Here is a 23,219-nt window from a genome sequence, read left to right on the forward strand (position 1 = left end):
AGCAGGAGGTCAGCGGCCACCCCTGCATCGGGTCTTGGTTTCCCATTCCCATCCAATAAGGTTCAGATCCTTCTAGGCAGATCTCTGAGTCCTCACCCTGGGGCACCCCAAGACACTCCCGTAGGAGATTTCTCAGTTAATAACAACTCACATACTGACAGCACTCGGTGGCCTTCAGTGTCCTTCTCCTGCCATACCTTATGTGTCTTATGGTCCATCTGGGATGGACAGAGTGCCTCCTTTCCATAGGAGATGCTGCAGCTCAGAAACATTAAGGCCTTGCCAGAGTCACAAGGCCAGTGGGTGATTAAATTGGGAATCTAGCCCAGCTCTGGAGCTTGCGAACTCCACAGTGACGCTGCAGCAGCTTTGGAAAACAGAGCCTGGTGATGGCTGATTCCCAGAGAAGAGAAGAGAAGCCTGGGAAAGGGGATGAGACAGGCTCCTGAGTGGGAGGAAGATGGGGGTGATGGAGGCGGAGAATGGAGGCATAAAGGGAGAAGTTTAGGGGTAGGGATGAAGGTTGGAGAGGCTTTGAGACAGAACTAGATGTCCTTCTGTAAAGTCCTGGTCAAATGGTCCAGCATGGTTGAAAAAAACAGCAGCTGCATCCTCCTACACCAGGCCTCAGTGACAAGGTGGGGAGGAGCCTATTGCTCCCATTTCACAGGAAGGAACATGGAGGCAAGAGAGATGCCCACATGGCTTGCCCAAAGGCCCCTAGGAACTTAGGGCCCAGGGGCCCTGTTAGAAGCCAGGGAAGGTAGACGAGCCGTGGGAGACTTTCCCACTCTGCGGTGGATGGTGAAACAGAGGAGAAGGAAGGTGGAGATGGACAGAGAAATCTGGGGCTGCATCCAGAGGCGGGGGGAAGGGGGTAGGCTGAGGCTTGGAGAGAGCCTGTCAGCAGCAGAGATGGTGGAGGGATGAGGCTCTGACACGCAGCTCCGGTTCCAGGCAGGCAGCATCAGCTGGTCGGGTGTCACGGAGCCCCGCGCCTCCTCCCTCCCCGCGGACCCATCCACTTGGGCGGCTCCGCAGCGCGCGCTCCCTGGTCCCGGGACGAGGGGACCGGAGGGAGGGGACGGGGGAGGGGAAGGTGCGCCGCCTCCTCCCCCTGGGCTTGTAAATCCGCAGCGGCCTCCGCAGCAGCCTCCCAGCCCGCCCCCGGCCCCCTCCTCCTCCCGCGCTGGAATGGTACGTTCCGGTCCGCCTGGCCCGGCTGCAGTGGATGTTGCTAGAACCCACGCGGAGGAGGGAAGAGACGCAGGCAGGCTGCGGTGACCCAAGCGGCCGCCCCTGCCTCAGGGACCCCTTCCCGGAGACACGGCACCATGACCCAAGGAAAGGTATCGGCATCTCCCCCACCTGCACCACCCTCCATCCTCAGGTTTCCAGCTCCCTGTCATCCCGAGCGAACTCTCTGGATCACTCGAGCATCCGCCCCTGGCGCTTGTGCGAAGGTCCTCTGTGGTCCTTGTTGAAGTCAGAGGACCTAAAGGCCCATTTCAAAGAATGGGTTAGGGCTTCTTCCCGCCCAACAGGCCCACCTCCCCTCCCTTCCACCCCCCACCTCCATATCCCCCTCCCCCGTGCGCTTTGGCATCTTAGGACCCTTCACAGGTGCCTTGGTTCCCTTAAGGAATCAGCCTGGGTGTCCGCGGTGTGGTGGGGGGAGTGGTGGAGGGCACCTGGGTTAATGTCCGAGGGGCCATGCCTCCCCTGCCCGGTCCCCTGCTCCAATCCCAATCCCGCTCCCGCTCCGCTCATCTTTCACACCCCCACAGAGACACCCCCCACCCAACTCCCTGCCATTAGTCCCCCTCTGGACACAGCCCTTGTGTTTGGGCCAGGGAGGCATTTACCATGACAACCCTGCCTCAGGATGCTGATTTTTGGTTTTGTTTTTGCTAGGCATGGGACGAGATGGGACCAGATGAAACGTCTCTTTTTCCCCATTTTTAGGTTTGAAATGGAGGGGAGGGGCTGGGGCAGAGACTTGGCTGGCCTAGTACAGTTACATAACGTCAACAGCCTGTGGAATTATACAACAGCCAGGGCCTGGGGTAAAGGGGGAGGGTCCTCTGGCCCTCTGTTTTTGGGGGTGCTAAGGATTGGGCAGAGGAAACAGAAAAGGACCCTCCCCTACACTCCCCCTTCTTCTCACCAAGATGAGCCTCAGAGCCAATGACATCCTTCCCTGGGCTCTCAGACCCTCCTCTCTCTGTTTTTGATCTCATGAGACCTCCAAATGATGTCATTGGGTGATACCACCTCCTGCCACTGGGCAGACCTCACTTGGGAATGCCAGATGGGTGTGTGTGTGTGTGTGTGTGTGTGTGTGTGTGTGTAGGGGGGCAGGGCCCTGGAGGCTCTGGAGCTGATCAGCAGGGTGGGGGCTGGTGAGCAGCACCTGTTCTGGACAGGGCTGAAATCAGAGGTGATAACCCATTTCCTGGATCTGGGCTCCAAGGACTTGGTTCTGGTGGGCTGAACTGGATTTTCCTGGATGTGACCTTTCTGGTCTGGGTGATGAAGGGGGATGGGGAGCGGGAGGGCCCCTGGGTGAGCCAGGGCCCCAATCCCACAGGCCTGGGCTCTGTAAAGCCCTTCCCTAAGGGGGGAAATGAAGAGCTGGTGAAAATGAAGAACTTCACCCCCACTCCTCCCTCGTCCCCCCTCCCCCCCACTGATTCCCCCCACCTACTCACAGGCTTTCTGGGGGTGGAAAAGAACCCTCTAGTTCAGGGGTCCTTGGGGCTGCGTTGCAGGCAGAGATCTTCTGGTGCTCAGTCACCTCTGGGCTGCCTTAGCCAGAAGCATCCTGCGAAGAACGAACTCTGCGGCCTTGCTCTAGGGCCCTTCAGGCTTAACACATTCTTTCTGCAGCCAGACCTGACGCCTATTCATTTTCTCTCTCTCTCTCTTTTTTTTTTTTAAGATTTTATTTATTTATTTGACACAGAGAGAGATCAAAAGTAAGCAGAGAGGCAGGCAGAGAGAGAGGAGGAAGCAGGCTCCCCGCTGAGCAGAGAGCCCGATGTGGGGCTTGATCCCAGGACCCCGAGATCATGACCTGAGCCGAAGGCAGAGGCTTTAACCCACTGAGCCACCCAGGCGACCTCCCATTCATTTTCTGAGTTTCAATCTTTTTGGTGTTGGTTCAGTTTTCATACCGCCCCTCCCCCACAGTCTTCCCTCTGGGTGGCCTTTAGGCCCTCCTAGCTCTCATCCTCTCACCAAAGCGTAAGTGGACACTCTGGGGCAGTGAGCAGAGCTGAGTGTAAATAGGCTTAAGTTTTCAACCTGTCATGGAAAATTTCCCACTGGGCCTCAGTTTCCTCATCTGTAAGATGAAGGAAGGGGCCGAACCAGGTGCCTTCTGAGGTCCGTTCTAGCAGTGACAGCCTGTGATTCTGTTCTGGTTTGGGAGAGAGGCTAAGATTCCAATACACAAGGCCAAAACAGGATCCTTTACCAGGGACCTTCCTCCAGTCCCCGTCTCCCCCCAACCCCTCTCTGTTTCCCTGCTCACCCATCCCCACTTTCCTAGTGTCATCTCCAGCCTGACCGAGGAGACCAGTCCCAGTGGAGGGTGCTTGGGCTCTGCAGCCCAATGGTCTATGTGTCGGTCTGTGACTTTGGACAAGTCATTCTTCCCCTCTGAGCCTCAGTTCCCTCATTTTAAAACAGGGCTCAGAATACAACTAGCAAAAGGTAACAGGGAGATTAAGGAAAAGAAACTCACTTCATCATATTCTTGAGGGCCTACTCTGTGCCAGGCCCTTCCCTGGACCGCAGGGAGACAGTGGAACCATTCTGATCCATTCTCTGCTCCAGGGATGATGACGGCCAAGGGTGGGCTCTCCTAAGAATGTCTCCTTCCTCAGTTTTTATTCCAGCTTCGGTGTCTGCCCTGGGCCAACCCTGACCTTCCTGAAGCCCAGTTGAACCATCTATAGAAAAAGGGAGAGCCTTTCCCCCCACCCCAGCTTTATTGGGGTATAATTGACAAATAGAAATTCTACATATTTAAGGTACACAACTAGATATTTTGATATACATATGTATTGTGAAATGATCACCACGATCAAGCTAGTTAACCTATCTGTCACTTCACATAGTTACCTTTCTTTGTGTGTGAGGAGAACTCTTAAGATCCAGCCTCTCAGCAAATTTCAAATCTACAATTCAGTATTGTTAACTATAATCACCGTACTGTACATTAGATCTCCAGAACGTATTCATCCTGCACAATGGAAACTTTGTGCCCTTTGACCGACATCTTCCCATTCCCCACGCCCCCCCCCCCCCACCCCCTGGCAACCACCATTCTCCTTTGTGCTTCTTTGAGTCTGGCTACTTTTGATTCCCAATATAACCGATATCACGCAGTTTCTGTCCTTCTATGTCTGACTTATTTCACTTAGTGTAACCATCCTCCAAAGTCACCTATGTGGTTGCAAATGAAGGATTTCTTTCTTTCTTTTCTTTTTTTTTAAAGAAGATTTTATTTATTTATTTGACAGACAGAGATCACAAGTAGGCAGAGAGGCAGGCAGAGAGAGAGGGGGAAGCAGGCTCCCCACCGAGCAGAGAGCCCGATGCAGGGCTCGATCCCAGGACCCTGAGATCATGACTCAAGCCGAAGGCAGAGGCCCAACCCACTGAGCCACCCAGGCACCCCGATTTCTTTATTTTCTTAAGGCTGAATAACATTTCCTATCCCGCATAAAATAGGGAGATTCTCATCTGTGCCCCCACCCTTTCTAGTGCAGGTGAGAAAGTACCAGAAATTAGGGGCTTGTGAGAAGGACTTGGAAGACTCCCTTTCCTTGGTGACTGTCTGTGACTGTCTCTCTTTGCCTCTACTCCACAGATCTCCGTGGCTAACAAAGCCCCCGGGACAGAGGGGCAGCAGCAGGCCAGTGGGGAGAAGAAGGAGACTCCAGCAGTGCCCTCAGCCCCGCCCTCCTATGAGGAGGCCACCTCTGGGGAGGGGCTGAAGGCAGGGGCCTTCCCCCAACCCCCGTCAGCCGTGCCTCTCCATCCCAGCTGGGCCTATGTGGACCCTAGTAAGTCTCTCAGCTCCTGGAGGCAGAAGTATTAAGGGGAGTGTTGGGACCAGATGAGAAACCTGTAGGAGGAAGTTGCCTGTAAATAGATGCATTGTGTGGTTGTTATATGAGGCTCTGTTGTCAGAGGCTTGGGATTTGGAGGGCTCTTCCAAAGGTAGGTCAAGGAGGACTCCATGAAAAGGGAGAGACACAGTGTCTGCAGTCACAGTACTCTCCGATGAGGAAGAAGGGATTTTTTTCAAGTCACCAAGCTAGGGCAAATAAAGGGATCGGAGTGGAGGGGGAGGGAAGAATCAGGGGCTGTTCTAGAAAGGATCTCGTCAAAGAACAGGGTGCATAAAGAGGGCAGGGAGAGTGGACATAGGAAGGGGCAGTATTAAGCCGTGGCTGGCTCCCTGTGAGTGTGGGTGTGGCGTGTTTCCATGTGGGCTGACCTGAAACCTTAGTGGGGACATGTTCCCATGAAGACCCCAGGACTGTTGGGGGCCAGGGATCTGAGGTTCACTTTACCCTCACTTTCATTGTCTCTCGTTCCTTTTCCAAGCCTTTGCTGGGGATAGGAGGACACGATGTGGGGGAGGTGTGTGGATGTCAGCCTCTGTGCCTCTCACGGCCAGGCATAATTCATAGGCAGGCTCACCCAGACCAATGCCAGCTCTTTGCAGACCAAGAATCACAGCCAGTGGGAGCCCCTCTGTCAAGATGAGCAGCCTGTGGGAGCTTTGCCTCAGGGCTGGGAACATACAGCTCCCCACAAGCTATAAGGAAGGGCCCCCTTCAAACCTTCCTCAGCCCCTATGGTCTCCCTCAGCAGCTCCTCAAACCTACCCTCCCACCCCCATCTTATGAATTCCCACCCTCCCCAGCAGATTCTAGAAGGAACCTCAAGAATAACGCCTCAGACAGAGCCTCTACTCACAAGCAGTGACCACCATGGTCCGCACCCCTTACCACAAACCCCCTCCGCCCAGAGCTAAGCAGCCCTACACCTGCTGTGACATATTGGAAGGCTAATGAAGGTCTGGTGTTTGTGGGAACCCTTCTCACTGCCCCAGATACCCACAGGACTGCTTTCTTTCTCCTGTTCTCCCACTCTGTGTCCTGGCCATTCAGGCTTTGGCAGGGGTTGTAGATAGAATGTGAAAGAGAAGTGGAACATTAAAGGGTGAGGGCCTCCAGGCCCCAGATTTGTAGTGGGTTTCCCCTCTCTCCCCTTTCCTCAGTTTCCATTTCCGGGTTGCCAAGATTAGCTGCCTTAAGTAATGTTTTCCAGGGAACTGCTGGGGCAGGAAGGGACCTCATTTTAGTCCACATGTGACAAACATTTTTAAGTGTGTGCCAAGCACTGTGTCCAGCCCCTGTTAAATTTCTAGGGAAACATCTATTTGCAAGTCTTGCCCTCCCAGACCTGACTCCATAGACAAGTATGCAGTGACAGAGGCCTGGACAGCTGACCTAACCCACTCGGCAGTCGGGGAAGGCTGCCTTGACAAAGGGGTATCCACACTGAGTCCTGAAGGATGACATGAGTTAGCCTGGTGAAGAGACGGGGAAATGAGTGTTCAGGCTGGGAGATGATGATCTGCAGAGGTCCAGAGGCGAGAAAGCACACGGCTGGAAAAATAGAGTCAGCTGGAGAAACGTAGGAGGGAGGAATGTGCACCAGGGCTGAGGGCTCAGGGGAGGCTGTGGAGGCTTTGTTAAGGATCTTGAACTTGAGTAAAAGGCAGTGGGGAGCCATCAAAGAGCTTGATGCAGGCTCGGCTTTGAAAGACCAAAACTGACGTTTTTGCTCTGGAGGGTGAGGTCATGGAGAAAGGGCAGGAAGAGAATGGGAACTGAGATGACAGAGGACGAATACAGAGCCGAGTCTTAGGAGTGGCCCAGCTGAGGGGTGGAAAGGAGAGGGCAGCAGAGTCCCTACCAGGCACAGAGCCATAGGCTTTCACTTTCATCTAGTTTGGTCCCCACGAGGTGAGTATCGGTGACCCTAGCAGAGAGAAGACTCAGAGATGGCTGGTGACTTGCTCAAGGTCACACAGCTAGTCAGTCTTAGAGGAAGGATCCGCATGTTGGTCTTTCTGACTGTGGATCCCATGCTCTTCCCCAGGCCTGATACCTAGGCTCTGGGTTCTGGGAGCAGCCCCCAAACTTCATTTCCATCCACACCCTCCTTGCCCTGTCCTGGCTTTCCTTCCTTCTCTGATCTTCCCCTTGCCTTGCTTCCAGGCTGGGGTACCAGCAGGTCCTTCCTCCCCAGCTAGTCCCCAGTTCTTACCCCAAGGACCTCAGAGCAAGCTGGGGTAGGACCTTTGACCCTGGGATGTGCTAGGTGACTCAGGGAGAGTGGCTGTCCCTCTCTGGTTCTCAGCCACAAGGGGAGAACAGCCAGCAGGTTCAGGGAAAACAGTGGGGGACGTAAAGAGGAAAGGGTGGTTATTTGTTTGCCAAGGCTTGGCCCCAGAGAGCTCCAACCAGCATGTAGGAAGGGGAGAGGAGATGACAGTTTATTCTCAGGACTCAGACAGGAGAAGCAGGTGGGGAGAGTGATCTGGGGATGGGATGGGTTTGGGTGAGATGTTTGAGAACGGGGCTAGAGAGAAAGGCATGCCCAGTCCTGAGAGCCACTTTGACAAAAGTCAACTCTGGACAGGTGGCCACTGGGAGCAGCATTTAAATGATTTAAATGTCTGGGAGCCCTCATGGCCCTCCCCATGTCCATCCAGGCAGCTCTAGTTATGAGAATGGTTTCCCCGCCGGAGACCATGAGCTCTTCACCACCTTCAGCTGGGATGACCAGAAAGTTCGCCGAGTCTTCATCAGAAAGGTAACCACCTCCCCCAACTCTCCAGGACTCGGGGTTAGGTGGGGGGAGTCCTTTGGGAAGGCCCTGGCCCATCCTTCTGTCTGCAGGTTCGTACAGAGGCCATCCCTCTCCCCCTCTCCTATGACCCCAGCTGACAGTACCTACTGGGAAGCATGTTCCTAGGTTTCAGCCCACTTCCTTCTGCTGTGCCTAACCCAGCGTCTCATCCTCTTTCTAAATGCTTGGGGCCTCTCGTCCTGTAGGGGTGGGCTCTGGAGCATCTTTGCTCTTTTTATACCTTGTCCTTAGTCCATTCTAGCGACCCCCAAGAAGGAGAGTGGAGGGTACAGGATGCAGGTCTAGAGAGGAGACTGAGTCACTGGGAAGCTGGGGTCCCCCGAGCCTCAGTGGGGGGCCAAGTCTCCATGGCCACAAATGGGGCTCCCCAAAGCTGAACAGAACTCCCTCCCACCCCTAGGTCTATACAATCTTGCTGATCCAGCTGCTGGTGACCTTGGGTGTCGTGGCTCTTTTTACCTTCTGGTGAGTTGGTGGCATGGACCTGGCACCTTCCAGGGACAGCCGTGGCAAGGCCAGGCTGCTCTGGGAATGTTTGGCTAAGCGATTTGGCTAAGCAGATGGCCTCATGCCGGGAAGGAACTTCAATGAGTGCCCACAGAGGAGTCCTCCACTCGGGGGCAGGGGGTGGAGAGGACCTGGTGGTTTCTGGGCCATCAGGTGTCCACGAGGCAGTCATCCCCTCAGATCTTCCAGCCCCACAACCCGGCACCTCCCCACCCCAGCCCAGGACTGTGGCAGGGGCTCCCTGTGCCCCCAGGGGTGCCTTCCCCCTTTCTCCTCGCCAGTCCTGGGAGCCATGGAGGGTGGATGCAGAGATGGAGCTAGAGGGCACTTTCTGATTCTCCCCCCTCCTTTCTCTGCAGTGACCCCGTTAAGGACTACGTCCAGGCCAACCCAGGATGGTACTGGGCATCCTAGTGAGTATACCCCAGGCCTCCAGGCCCCTTGTCAGAGAACCCACAGTGGCACAAGGTGGGAAATCTCCCCTGACAGCAGCCAAGCCCATGGCTCCTTCCACCCTAAAGGGAGACTGTCCTCACAAGAGCATGGCCAGAAGGGCCCTTCTGGTGTTTAGATCTGAGGCAGAGGGAAGAAGCAGACTGAGGTTCTGGTGCTTGCACAAAGAAGGGAGGGTGGGGCGGGGGCCCCAGCTGGAGAGACCCAGACCTTGGCCCTGAGGGGAAGGGGGCCTGGAACACCTTGGCCCATACTAATGATGATGTTGCTACTCTAATTAATGTTGTTATTAATACCTATGAATTATTCATCATAATAGGTACCACTTACGGAGTGCCTAATAAGGGCTGGGCGTTGTTCCGTGTGCTGGATGTACAGTATTGCATTCGATCCTCGAGTCAACTGGGAAGGGTTACCTCAGAAAACTGAAGGTTCAGAGAGGTTGAGTAATTTGCCCAAGGTCACACAGCTAGTCAGTGGTGGATTGGGGATTCAAATCCAGGGTTCAGGTTGAGGCCTGTGCTCTTCATCACTCTGCTTGGCAGGTTCCCTTCCTCTCGAGCCACTCAGCTCCTGCTTGTCCTCTGGAGCGTGGCAGGTAACTTAAGAGAAGAAATTTGATGGGGTAGCTAATTCCTGACCCTCTTATCTGGGCAATTAGGGGTCATTCTGGATAATTCTAGGCCAGAACTACCCTGGGCTCAAAGCAGAACTGCTCTCACCTAAGTCTTGTTCAGCCTGCGGTCCATTTGGTAAATAAGGGATGAGACTGGCGGAGGACTGGAAGGCTCCATGTAAGGGAATCTCAGACACCTCAGAGAGCCGTGGAGGCTTATTGGGCGGAAGTTCTGGATGTCTGGTGAGGAGCTTGCACCCTCCAGCTGTGCGAGGCCTGCTTTTGGGTGGAGATAGGGTGGAGAGGTTGGCTTGGCCTCCTGGACCACCCCAAGTCCAGAACAGTCTTAGAGCGGGCTTTGAATTAACACAAGTCAGCCATAAACTGACAGGAAGGAGGGTCGTCCTGGCCTCTACAGCTCCTTAGAGGAGCAGAGGAGTGGAGAGGTGGCTCAGTCAAGTTGGGAGTCCCAGGGGAGGAGACATTCACACCTGGAACCTTTCTTAAGGCGTAGGACAGAGGGCCTGTCTGCAGACCAGACGAAAAGGTATACAACTAGGGGAACGGGAAGGCACTGTGTGGTAAGCTAATGAGACCCCAGGGACTGCCCCCGGGCCGGCCCACATGGCAGGTTGGCATGGTTCCCAGCACGTCAGCACCGCCTGGCAGACTCAGGTGCCCTGAGGACTCGGGAATGGAGTCCCTAGGCCCTTCAGCAGGCCTTCTGTGGGAGGGTCGGCAGGACTCCACGTCCTGAGCAGACGGTGGCAGGGACACAGCCCAGAAATGAGCAGACTCAGAAGTGGGGGCAGAGTCCACCCCACTGAGGGCAGGCATGTGGATGTGGATGGCGAGATTGAATGGTCCTCCACCTCCACGTCTCTGGACAGAAAGTGGAGTTATTCCCCCCAGGTCGGGGGAGCAGGGGGTGGGCAGAGAGACGCTGGGAGTGGGCATGGACGCTGCGCTTTTTATGGAGTGTCACATAGCCTTGGAAGTACTTGGGAATTCTACCACCAGGATGCTGCCCTCTTCTCCAGAAAGCCAGCCTGTGGCTCTGCCCCGCCCCAGCCCCTCCTCTCTTCTCAGCTCTCTCCCCTTTGCCCCCCTGCACCTGCTTCTGAGTCTGAGACCTCATGGGTCTCACCTCCTACCACATACCAAGCCCCTAATAGCAATAAGAATAAGACCACTCTTCCCATGGTGAGGCACCGTGTCAGCGCTTTCCAGGTATTATCATTTGATCCTGAAAACAAGCCTACCAGGCAGATACTGGGATTATCCCCATTCTACAGATGAAGACGTGAGGCTCGTGGAGAAGTTCTTGCTTCCTAAGCCGCGTAGTGTTGCGCACTTCCCCTAAGTGCTGGCTGCCTCCCTGCTGCCCCGGGATTGGCCCTAGAGTGGGACACACCGAGGGAGGACACTGGGTTTGGATGCTTTCCTCCACCTGAGCCTCACTCCCTTGTTCTGACACTCCGTAAACAGACCTTGGCTCCAGCCCAGGCCCTGGGGCCCCAGCACTGACAAGCAAGTTTCTTTCTTTTACTTCTGTGACTCATTCTCTGCCCCCAGGGATGGCGGCCTTCCAGCACCCCTCTCCACTCTCCACCTTCTCGAGGACCCAGTCATCTCCCTTAGCAGGGCTCCTGCCGTATTGTCTGATTATTGTCTGATTGCTCCCTCAGGGCCCTGGTGGTGGGAAGGAGTTGGGGCTGGGGGCATGGGGGGTGGAGGTTGGCAGGCAGAGGAGGAAACGGTGAGACCAGAGCCAGGAGAGGTGGGTCAGAGCCTCTCTGGGAGATTGTCAGTCTAATAAATTGTCAGTCTAATAGTAGTAACAACTCCCACTCTCAAGTCCTTACCCTGTGCCAGGCCCTATGCTAAGTGTTGGGGTGCGCACTCTCTGTCCTGCTACAGCTCCGTGAATCGGTACTAGTATTGCTGTTTCACAAAGGAGGAAACGAGGGGGCTCTGCAATTAGGTAACTTGTTCAAAGTCACACAATCAAAGTGGTAGAGCTAGGCTAAGAATATGGGTGTTGGGCTCCAAAAGGGTGCCGTAAACCTTGAGGGGGTGATGTCCCTCTGCCCTTCCTCTGATCCCTGGTCTTGAGAGCTGAGGAGCTGTGGGCCAGGAAGAGAAAGAGACTGGGTGGGCTCTTGCCCTTCGGATACTCCCAGTCTGCAAGGGAGGCAGGACTCACACCCAGGACGCACATAGACAAGGGTGTTGTTGTTATTATTATTATCATCATCAATATTGCCAACGTGACTGACCAGTGACTCAAGTTGAGACCAGAAGAGAGCAGATCCTGGAGTGTTTCTCAACCGGATGATTCTGCTGTCCCTCACTGGTCCCTGGCACTAAGAACCCCTCAGTCACTGGGGCAACTGTCCCCCATCACTTGAGAGCAGCTGAAGTAAAGGAGAAGATGATGATGGAGAGGTCCTATTTGCTAAATCCAATAGGCTTTCCTCCACCCTTACATCCCCTATGCTTTTGGATTTCATCCAGATGTATTTAAAGGTCACCTAACCATTGCCAGGCCCCGGGTTAATCTGAGGAATGCAAAATGAGTAGGTCACACCAGATGTTACGTCTTGGGGGGGGAGGTTCAGATGAACAGGCCCGTAGGGTGTGGGGCGTGGGCTGCAGTTGAGGAATGTCCATGGTGCACGGAGGGAGCCCCCTCTGACCCAAGCCTCGGGCATCCCTGCTGGCTGGTCCTTCCCAGCAGGAGCAGAGGGTGGCGGGCGCGTTAAGAGGGTGCAGAGGCAGGGAGGAGGTTGGTAGGGCAGATCAAGCAGGACTTTGCCAGGTCTTTGGGAATTCTAAACAAGGGAGTCCCGGGGTCGGGTCTATCTGGGGCTTAAACGGTGAAAGGGAGGGCTGGAGGCAACAGGACCAGATAGAGAGAGGCGGCCCCACCTGAAAGGGTGATATTGGGCAGGGAGAGAAGGTGACAGATCTGAACGCTGCCTGGGTAGGAGTATTGGCAGGTCCCCATGATTAATCAGGCGAGGCCAGGTGAGAGTCAAGGATGCAGAGTTCTCTGGTTGGGCGACTTGGATGTGCGTAGTGTCCTCTGCAAGAGGAGACTCAGGATCAGGGGCAGGGAGGAGGACAAGTTCACTCCTGACCTGTTGGGTTTGGCACATTTCTGAATGGCCGTGTCTGCCGAGTTGGCAGTTGCCTGTTCAGGTCTGGGGTTGAGAAGGAACATCTAGATGAGAAACAAGGGTGTGGGAGCCGTGAGCCTTTGCCTGTTACAGGGAGTCCTGTGGGGGAGTGAGCCCCCAGGGAGAGCATGAGGGGACATTGCCTGGGTGGGACGCTGTATCAAAGGAACGGGGACTATTTAGATTCTCTGAAGGCGACTGGGAAGGAGTGGCCTGGGGCATAGGAGGGGACCCAGGAGTGTGTCATTTTGGAACCAGGGGAACAATGGGAGTGATCAGATGTTGAAAAGTCAGGTTAAGACAGGGACTGACAAGTGTCGCTGGGACTCAACAAGGTCACAGGGCTGTGGCAAAGCCGGCTCTCATTAAGTGGGGCTGGGTTTGGGTTTGTGGGGTTGGGGAGTAATGCAGGGATGGAGAAGGATACTGTGAAATGGGGACAGCTGTTTCAAGAAGCTTCTCCAGGAGGGTGGATGAAGTAGCCGTAGCTGGAACTGGTGAAGATGTTGGCCGAAGATGGGAAAGAGCTGCGGAGGGTTGTGTGGGAGGAGAGGCATCAGCAGAAAGGTTGAGGTATTAGAGAGAGAGATGGTGGGACAGCTGAGTGGGTGGGGCCTGGAGCCGAGGCTGGGGCGATGGGCCGGGGATGGAAGGACAGGAAAAAGGGCACACAAATGCACGGTACGGTGTTTGCAGATGGCAGGCGGGGAACCAAGGGAGCCCCACGTCATCTCGAATCTTTCTGGGATGCGTCAGGCCAGATATGCAGGAGTGAGGCAGCCTGGGATGTCTGTGGGTGGGGGAAAGATGGTTGGAATTGCTGGTGGGTGGGATAGGTGATGAACCAAGGAGGGAGAAGGGCAAGAATGCACAGGCACCCTGTTGAGGGCCCACTGGGGGATAGAGACCATGGCACCAATCTAGGTAGGCATGGACACACCCTTGGAGTCCTCAGCCCCTCGTCTTCCACCTCCTAGACTGGTCCTCACCTCCACTGCTGTCTAGAAAATTCTCAGTCCTCAGCCCTCCCTGTTGCTGGGTGGCACCTGAGCTCCCAGCCGGTCATCCGGGGGACATGGCCTCCTGATCTGGACATTCACGTCACTAGTACTTCCTGCCTGGGCCAGGCGCTGGCAGGACAGATGAGGGCCCGTCCCTTGATTCACTTGCAGTCTAGTTGGGGAGACCAGCAACAAAGCAACAAGGTGATGACAAGTCGTGAGCAGAGCGGAAGAGGACTGACTGAGGCAGTGTAGGGCAGTGGTTATAAGCTAGGACTCTGGGGCAAGAAGGTTCGAGGATTACATCAATTATTAGTCCTAAAGCACTTCGCACTCTGCCTGGTACACAGGAAATTCCGTATGCAAGCTTACTGGGGAGTATTGAGCGGCTGGGGAGGCCACTTTGGACCGGGTGTGAGCTGCGCTGCTCCATGGCACCCCTGACCCAGTATTTCCTGAAGTTCATCCAATGCCCATTCCTGTCTTTCGGGATTGGATGGCCCCCCTGCCTGTTGCCAGGTTCTAGGATGACTGTAGTCTTCAACCCCCTTCCCTCGCCCGATCCTACTGCCTGACACCTGAGGGCAGGGGTGGCGGAGAGGAGAAAATGAGCAGGGCATTGGCTGGAGGGACCTTGGGGCAAGGGCTGACTGGCCCATCCCTCTGTCTCTCACAGCGCTGTATTCTTTGCGACCTATCTGACCCTGGCCTGCTGTTCTGGACCTAGGTAGGTGATGGCTCGAGGAGCAACTTGTGGGAACAGAGCAGGGTCTTGAAAGTTCAGGCCCTTGTCCTGCCCGCCCCCAGGGTACAATGCATGTCTGAGAGGGCTCTATCCTCTGCCTCCGTCAAGCCTGCCCCTCCCTCCTTCACTTGGGGCCTCTGAGGTAGCAACAGGAAGGCATGGATCCACTGATGGGGGTGCCTGAGGATGTGGCTGAAGGAAGGGGCTCTGAGGAGTGGGGATGGGGCGAGACCAAGAACCCCTCCCCATGGCAATGACCCTGGCCTATGCCTGTTGGTGCCCACCCCCCATTCTCCTCTGACCTTGGTGGCTTGCCTTGCAGGAGGCATTTCCCCTGGAACCTGATTCTTCTGACCATCTTTGTAAGTGATGTAGGGGTGGCTGGGGACAGAGACTGAGTGGAGATGGTGGGGGGAGGGAAAGAGGATGGGCTTCGAGGGCCAGGAAATCTGGGCTGGGGATGGCCAACGTGAGGTCACTGGTGGAAGCAAGAGCATCCTCACCCCACTTCTGCCACAGAGACGTCCCACTCTCTCTTTCCAGATGGGCTTAGTCTCCCCCGACTCTATCCACTGTCTCTCTTCTTTGTGATGTTGTTTTTAAGAGGTTTGAATGAGGCATCCTAGGAGCTACCGATAATGAAGAGTAGGTCATAGAAAGGTGGGGAGGAGGTGGAAACAGGGCTGCCAAAGAACAAAGGGGACAGCTAGTGCTGGCCTGTCAGGACACTCCTCAACCAGGCCTGAGCTGTGGAAGTGAGTGTGTGTGGGGGTGAGGCAGACACAGAGCTGAGGGGTGCACACCAGGGGTGGAGACCCAGGCTGGGCCTTGGAGGTATCTGGTCCCCGAAGGCTGAGTTCTGGAGCATTCCCTCATCCTGCTTCTCCTTCCAGACCCTGTCCATGGCCTACCTCACTGGGATGTTGTCCAGGTAAAGGGAACATGTGGAGGGGGAAGGGCCACACTCTGAGGGGATTTGCTCCCGAACACATCCCTTCAGACAGCAGTCAGATGAAGAGGGGGTTCAGGCAGGCAGGAAACATTGGCCTGGAGCCCTCTCCTCACACATTCCACTCAACAGTGACAGCGGGACCTGGCCAGGTCAGCGGGGCAGAGGTGGGGAATGGAGAGGAGCAAGGTGACCTCTTGAGCTGCAGCTTGGAGGACCCCAGACTGGCTGGTCACCCCATTCCCTGTGAGCCACCTCTTGGCGGCAGCACCAAGCCCTCCCCACCCTCCTCCACTCCCACATTCTCAAGATCCTTCTGACAGAAGTTTGAGTCTAAGCAGGCTCTCAGGGAAGAGGCTGGGAAAGCAGGGAGAGGGAGGACACTGGGAAGGGGGCAGGGTGAGGACCTGAGGTCAAGGGATCAGGTACTTAACGAAGATGGTGGGCCTGGGAGGAGGGCCGGGGAGACCAGAAGGCCTGCCTGAAGCTGAGCTCCTGGCCTTGCATCCTGCAGCTACTACAACACCACATCTGTGCTGCTGTGCCTGGGCATCACGGCTCTCGTCTGCCTCTCTGTCACTGTCTTCAGCTTCCAGACTAAGGTCAGCTTCAGGCTCGTGGGCAGGGCAAGGCCTCTGGGATGGGGGTGGAGGGGAGCTCCAAGTTTGGGTCCCTGGCTAGGGAGAGGTGAAATGGGCGAGTGGGGTCTGGGGAGGCCTCCTGGAAGAGGAATGCTGGCTTCTGACGTGTAGGCCTCTGCCTTCTGGCCAGCACACTGCCCAGCGGGGGCCCGCAAAAATGCGCAGCCATCCGGGGCAGGCCCCACAGCTGACACCTGTCCTGTCCCTGCAGTTCGACTTCACCTCCTGCCAAAGCGTGATCTTCGTGCTGCTCATGACTCTCTTCTTCAGTGGCCTCATCCTGGCCGTCCTCCTGCCCTTCCAATATGTGAGTCCCGCGTCTTCTAGCCGGGCCCTGGGGAGGGAGGGAGAGCCCCCCTTGCCCAAGGCTGCTGTTTCCTTCCCCGCCCCCCAGGGAAGGCCCTGAGCCAAAGGCCTCCAACTTGCCGTCCTGTCCAGCCCTCCTGGCACCTGCCCTGGGCTGGTTGGCAGGATAAGCAAACAAACAAGGAGGCTTTCCTTGGCAGGCCTGGGCACCTGCTTGCACCATGAGCCACATCCGGCTTCACCTTTCTCATCCTCCCCTCTGGGGGGAGGTGAGGCTGGATGTGGGGGGGAGCATAGCACATTTAAACCCTAGGCAGAGAAGGGAGCACAGGAGATCCAGAGGGCCACAAGGCCCAGAAGGGCCCCGGGGAAGGGCCCTGGGGAAGGGCCCTGGAGCTCTCAAGGGATCAGCCAAGTCCAGAGAGACAGAATCTGGCTGGCCAGGCAGGCAGGAGGTGGGGCAGTGGGGCTCTGAGCCTATCTCCCACCCCATTAGAGTGTCACCTCAGCTGTCCAGTTGGCCCTGGGAAATCCAACTAGACCTGCACAGGGTCCGGTGGTGACTGAGGCAGTCAGGCTGCTGCTGATGGAGAAGGGGGCAGACTGAGGGCCTCACAGGAGGGACTGGGGTTTAATCCTGGGAACCCAAGGGATGAGGCTATTAGACTTCTACTAAGGGCTCAATGCTTCTACCCCCCAACCCCCACCCAAGGCTCCTCTTAGCCACCTTTGGTGCACAATCCCCCCATCCCCCATTGCCCCTTTTCTGCCAGGCTAGGGCCAGCATCCCTCACTCTCCCCTTCCCCACCCCATCCTGCCCAGCCCCAGCCCCCAGGGTATTGGCTTCAAGTCCAGGACATCAGGATTGGTTCAAGCATTTCCTTGGCACTTTCCAGGATCCTGTTGACAAAGGGAGGAGCCGGAGCTGGTTGGGGGCCCTCTGTGTATCTAGGATGGGGGCGCGGTTACAGGAAGGGGCCTCAAAGCTTCAAAGAACCCTTTATTGACTCAGGACAGGCTAATGGGATGCTTGTGTTTCCAGGAATATTCTGGGGGAAGGCCCTATGGAGGGGGCACGACTGAAACTTGCAGGGTTTCCATACCCATCTGGACGCCCCAGAGACCTAGGGGGAGCCAAGGTTGGGCAGGGGTGCTGTTCCTGTCTCTGCAAACAGTCCCATCATGCACGGCTGGCAGGGGCTCCAGAGGACCCTCCCCACCCTCCCACACCCCCCTGAGTCCTTCACCTCTTCAGACAAAGCTAAGGAGTGCTCCTACAGAGGAACACACAGACCCTGCACAGGACAGGGATGAGTTCGCCCTGTGGGAAGTCAGCAGCTTGAGGCCAGGCTCAGGCAGGGAGCATGACAGGGGTCCCCCAGGGTGAGTCTCCCTCATCCAGCCTGAATCTGGGGCTGTGTGTGCAGGGACCAAGTACCATCACCTGGGAACGGCCCTGCCAGTCCCTCCATGATCACTGCCATCCTGGGGTTCCCCAGACCCACCTGGAGCCTACAGAGAATCACGGACCCCTCTGTGTTCTGGGGCTTCTTAGGGATGGCTGGGAGGGTCGGGAGTTCTTGTGAGAGATGGAATCCACCAGGGAGGTCTGTGCCGTGTCCTTTGGTCTCTGGACAAAGCCCTCCTCCCTGCTCCGTCAACCCCATCCCCCTAAACCCTTTTCGTGTCTGCTCCCCAGGTGCCCTGGCTCCACGCAGTGTATGCCGTGCTGGGAGCAGGCGTGTTTACGTTGGTGAGTGTGGCTCCCTGGGGGGGCCCGCCTTCTCAGCCTCTGATCACCTCTCCAGGTCCTTCCTCTGTCCCTGTCTTCCTCACAGTCCTCCTCCCTGACACCATACGAAGCTCCTGTGGGCGGGTCAGGGCTCAAGGCCACATTCAGGGAACTCTCTCTGGTCTCCAAGACACACCAGCTTAGCTGGGCAGAGGGTGGGTAGGGAGGGAGGTTATAAGAACAGGATTAGAGCTTCGGACAGAGCTGAGAAGACGCACCCCTAGGCCCTGGGGAGGCCAGTGCTGCTTGTGGGGATGGGAGAATGAGGGTGCCCTGGCCACAGGGACTAAGTTAGTAAATGCTCTCCTAGGGGTAATCTGGGAAGGCTTCTTGGAGCCAGGGAGATCCCAAGCGTGAGAGAGGCACTTAGTTCAAGCTCACTTTTGGTGGTTCTCACTGAACTGAGAGTGTTGGGACAATAACAATGACAATAAGAGCAATAGCTAATATTTATTGAGTACGTCCCCCCACCAGCAAGCCCTCCATGTGCATTTAATCCTCACCGTAACTCTATAAAATAGGATCTATTACCATCAGATTCAGATGAGGAGCTTGAAGCTCAGAGACTAAACGACTTGCCCAAGTTCACATCGTTAATCCTAGGAAGTGGAGGGTGGGATTTCGACCCCGGATGGTGTGACTCCAGAGCCCCAATCTGGGTGTAAGGCCACATGGAGAGGGGGTGCTGGGGTGGCTGGAGCAGAGGCCCAGGAGACAGGAGGTCACCAGGGGCAGACAACTGCCTAGAGCAGCCCACCACAGGCCCTTTGCTCAGGTGGGCTCCAAGCACCCGAATGTGATGCCGCCCCGGGACACCCCCTACCACCCGAGGTGGGCAAGCCCATCTTGGTGACTTCTCAGGGAGCACACAAGGTAAACATCCCCTGCCAGCACGAGCTACCACCTGAGCCTCCTGTCCCTCCCCCATTGGAATGCTCAGCTCAGCTCAGTCTGGCCAGAGTTCTAGGCTCATTCATGGGGTCCACAGGCTTGTGGGTGACACACTGGAAAAAATGAAGGGTCAGAACCAGGAACAGGGGTTTTGAGGAGTGTGGACAAGGAACGGGCTTTGGTAGATTCATTCATTCATCTCCACGGGTCTTTACTGAGCAGCTGCTGTGTGTGAGACTCAGTGCTCTGTGCCCAGGGTGCAGTGGTCAACAGGAAGAGCACAGTGCGTGGCACATAGTAGAGTTCAGGAACTATTTGCGGAATGAGGAAATGACCTCAGGCTTGGAACCCGAGGCTGGAAGGGACTGAAAAGGAATCTAGTGAAACTCCAAGCCCTCCCTTTTATAGAGGAGAAAACTGGACCACAAAGAAGTTAAATGACCAGTCTCATTTCCTGGCAAGATAAGGGCATATCAACTAACCATGGCCTTGGTCATAACTAGGTTAACCCATTCATCCCAATTTACCCAGAACTTGCCCAGTTTGAGTACTGAAAATCCCACTTCTTGAGGGAACCCTTAAGTCCTAGGCAAATCGGGAAGGTTGGTCACCCCACCACGCTAACTTCTCTTGGCTCCTGCACCAACGCTCCCTCCTCCAGGCAGCACCTACTTAAAACAGATTTCAGTGACGAGGATGGGGTAGGGAATACAGCCAGGAGGAAAGAGAGAGGCCGGGTCACACTGAGGGGAGTGAGGCTGGGGGCCTTCAAAGGGCGGCATTTGCCAGGGACAAATGGAAAAAGAGGGGTCAGTATTGCTGGGCAGAGTGAGAGGTGGGTGAGCCTCGGTGGGGAGTTGGGGGGCTTATGTGGCTTCATGGGGATCGGGGCACAGCTAGCGTGTCTGCTAAGCAGGAAGGCTGTATATACATGTAGGGCTGGATAAACAGTAATCTCTTAAATTTGTTTAATAATCCCCTGTATTATTAGAATAATAAAAATAATCCCAGTCATCTGTTCCACCCTTTACATTTTACAAAACACTTTCACACCTGTTGCCTCATTGGATCTCCACCACAACTCAGGGAGGGAGGCAGCGTCTGATGTTACAAGACCTGCTTTCCACATCTGAAACCCTGGGTGTTACAGGCTGCCACAGAGTCCCACTGCCAGTAAGTGGCAGATGTAGGACAGGACCCAGGTGTCCTGTCCCCAGCCTGGTGCCATTTCCAGCACCCCTGCAGTCCCCCTTCAAGAAGGCAACTCTTATTAGCTTGGAAGTTGGGAAGAAGCTGGGGAGTTCTCTCCAGCCACCCCCCTGCTTCCTGCCCCCAACAGCATTGCCCTCTCTCCTGTGTTACTCCTGTCAGCATGGAAACAGGCTAGAATTTCTCCTGTCTGGAAACACACACACACACAACAACACTCTTGGCCCACATCCCCTTCTGGCCACCCCCATTTAGAGCAAAGACTCTATTAAGGAATCTACACTGACTATAGGCATCCCCCCCCCCAGGAAGTAGAGCTTTCCTACGAAACCTTTTGTAAACGGAAGAACTAAAAGTGAAGAAGCAATTACCATTAATTTCTATGGAAGAGATTTTGAGTGTCCCAGACCCCAAAAATGACCTCTCTTAGGTTTTTCTGCTGTCTTAGGACACATCTTGCCGACCTTATGCACAAAATAAATAGAGATAAAGCACAGGAGCTCACAGACGCAGCTCAAAGCTGCAGCTGCTTGATGACAGAGATGCTGGGTACAGTTCCCAGGCAAGGAGCTTGGGGGCTCCTCTCGCTGCTGGGGGTGCATGCTGTCTCCATTACAGCTCTCTGCAAAGCAAATGCTGGAGATGCTATGGCTACTTTTTTTTTTTTTTTTTTTAATAAAAGTGAAAATCCTCTTTGGATTTCTTTTGGCTAGCGAAATCAGGTGCTACTGCAGGTCTTTTGTAAAAATGAAATGGCATAACTTGAATTTTCAGCAAGAGGGGGGACCTGTATTTCCAATTCTTCTCCTCCCTTCTCTCCTCCCAATCCTTCTCCCGTTCTCTCAACCCTCTTAATGCTCTCACCAGGTCAGCCATGACTTCCATGTTTCTAAATCCAGAGGTCATCTCCCAGCCCTCACCTTGCCAGACTCAGCCTCTTTGATACAGTTGCTCATTCCTCTGCCCAGAAGTGCCTTCTGCCTCAGGCATCTTGGACACCAGCTGTCCGGGTTTCCTCTAGCCTCCCTGCTCGCACTGAGTGTCATCGGACCATCGGCTCTTCTCTCTCTACCCTCACTTCCTACAGGATCTCAGACTGTCTCAAGACTTTGAATACCATCTTTTAATGCTGATGGCCCTAAAACTTATCTCCAGCCCAGACTTCCAGACTAGAATTTCCGGTTGCCTACTCAGTATCTACATTTGGAAATATACACAGCACCCCAAACCTATTATGCAGTAAACTGAGCACCTGCTCTCTCCCTGAACCCCTGTTTCTCCCACAGCTTTCCCATCTCTGTTAATGGCAACTCCGTCCTTCCAGTCACTCAGGCCAAACGCCTTGCTGACATCCTTCACTCCTCCACTCTCTTCACACACCATATCTGGCCCCGCAGCAAATTCTGTTGGCTCCACCTTCTAGCCAGAATCTGACCACTTGTCTCCACCTACGTGGTCACTCCCTGGGCTATGTCCCAAAGTGCTCCCACTGGTGGGGTCCCCACAGTCTGTGCTCAATGGCAAGCAGCTAGAGGGTTCCTGTTAACTGTGAATGAGGTCGGATCATTCCTCTGCTTGGCCTTCAGGGATCGCTTCCCAATCCTGCCAGCCCCTGCTGACCTCACCTCCTCCCATGCCCCCTTCCCCCACTCTGTCCTTGCTGCCCCTGACCATGGCCGGCTCACACCCAGCCCAGTACCTCTGCACCTGCCTCCGTCCATACCCTCGGATCCCCTCACAGCTCTCCGTGTCCCCGCCTTCAAGTGTTCACTTTGTTTACAATCTTGTGTGACTGAGCCCGCAAGCACGCCCACACGTGAATGCACACACACACACATGCACACAACTCCCTCCTCCTCTTCCCTGCTTTATTTCTCGCCATAGCACTTCTCATCCTCTGACATATGCTTTGATTTTTCTGGTTGGTTTGTTGATTGTCTCCCTGCAGCAGAATTGAAGTTCCTTGAGGGCAGGGATTTCCGCATCCCCGGTGCCTCGAATAGTGCCTGGCACGCAGGAGGCACCCCCTTGGTGTTTGTGGAATGAATGGCTGCCTGAGAGCCCGGCTGGCTGAGGGGCCGGGGCCGGCTGCGGGGCTGGTCAGAGCAGGACAAAGAGCCTCAGCTGCATAGTGAGTCACAGGGGAGGAGAAACCACAGCGCCTTATTACAAGTTAATGTTTCATTAGGAGAACAACACACAGAAAGGCCAAGGCCAAGCTCCTCCTGCAGATCATGTAAACAATGGTTAGGAGCACGTTGTGTGACACCCCCAGATCCATCCCCTGCTCCTCGTTCCCCTGGGTCACCAGGAGGGGAAGCAATCCCTGAAGGCCACAGGTTCCCTGGGTCCCCTGGGAATGGAAAGAGCTGAGAAGGGGCCCTGGATTCGTTCTCCTCCTCCCCTGAGTTTCAGGTGGACAGAGGCCATCAGAGGCCCAGCCCCACAAGAACTGTCTTGGGGCCTTTCCATTAACCCCCACTCGGAATCTCCTTGGCCTCAGTCTGACCCTGCTTCCTGCGTCCGTTCTGTCCTAAGGAAACTGTGGTCCCCTAGTCTCTTCATCTGCTCACCCTGGCCTCTCCCACCCCAGCTGATGGAGAATTCTCAGCACCATGAGGGGTCCTCCCAGCACTGTGGCTCCAATGAGGAGATAGCACTCAGAGCCTCCGTGCCCAGCTGCCCAGGGAGGGTGTGTGAGAAAGGAGAGTGCTGTCGGAGGAGGGTCCAGAACCCCAGCTCCCTCCCGGACCCAATCTTCCCAGCTGAGGCCTTGGAAGGGCTGCTAGAATCTAAGCGTTTCCTCTCCTGGAGACCTCAGCACCTCCCTGACAGTCTTTGGCATCTGTGAGCCACCAGGTTGGATGAAGCTGAGCTTGGGGGTGGGGAGCCTAGGCTTCTTGGAACTGAGGTCCTGCCTTGAGGAACAGGCCCCTCCAACACCTCACCTGTCGAGCCTTGGTG

At 55.4% G+C, this 23,219-nt stretch overlaps 1 protein-coding gene across 1 annotated transcript in view; it reads left to right on the plus strand.

Annotated features, from left to right (window-relative positions):
• The first annotated feature begins 1,160 nt into the window (after window positions 1-1,160).
• FAIM2 (Fas apoptotic inhibitory molecule 2) overlaps window positions 1,161-23,219 on the plus strand; it is a 32,191-nt gene continuing 10,132 nt past the window's right edge. The window contains exons 1-11 of the mRNA XM_032876839.1: window positions 1,161-1,349; window positions 4,880-5,075; window positions 7,805-7,905; window positions 8,363-8,427; window positions 8,829-8,882; window positions 14,398-14,448; window positions 14,789-14,828; window positions 15,360-15,397; window positions 15,930-16,017; window positions 16,268-16,363; window positions 18,063-18,116. Coding sequence (XP_032732730.1) covers window positions 1,335-1,349; window positions 4,880-5,075; window positions 7,805-7,905; window positions 8,363-8,427; window positions 8,829-8,882; window positions 14,398-14,448; window positions 14,789-14,828; window positions 15,360-15,397; window positions 15,930-16,017; window positions 16,268-16,363; window positions 18,063-18,116 — 798 coding nt within the window. The 5' untranslated portion in view covers window positions 1,161-1,334. The remainder of the gene's footprint in view (window positions 1,350-4,879; window positions 5,076-7,804; window positions 7,906-8,362; window positions 8,428-8,828; window positions 8,883-14,397; window positions 14,449-14,788; window positions 14,829-15,359; window positions 15,398-15,929; window positions 16,018-16,267; window positions 16,364-18,062; window positions 18,117-23,219) is intronic.

This window comes from Lontra canadensis, unplaced genomic scaffold (assembly GCF_010015895.1).
Source record: "Lontra canadensis isolate GAN:19392208 unplaced genomic scaffold, GSC_riverotter_1.0 scaffold59, whole genome shotgun sequence".
Classification (NCBI taxonomy): Eukaryota; Metazoa; Chordata; class Mammalia; order Carnivora; family Mustelidae; genus Lontra; species Lontra canadensis.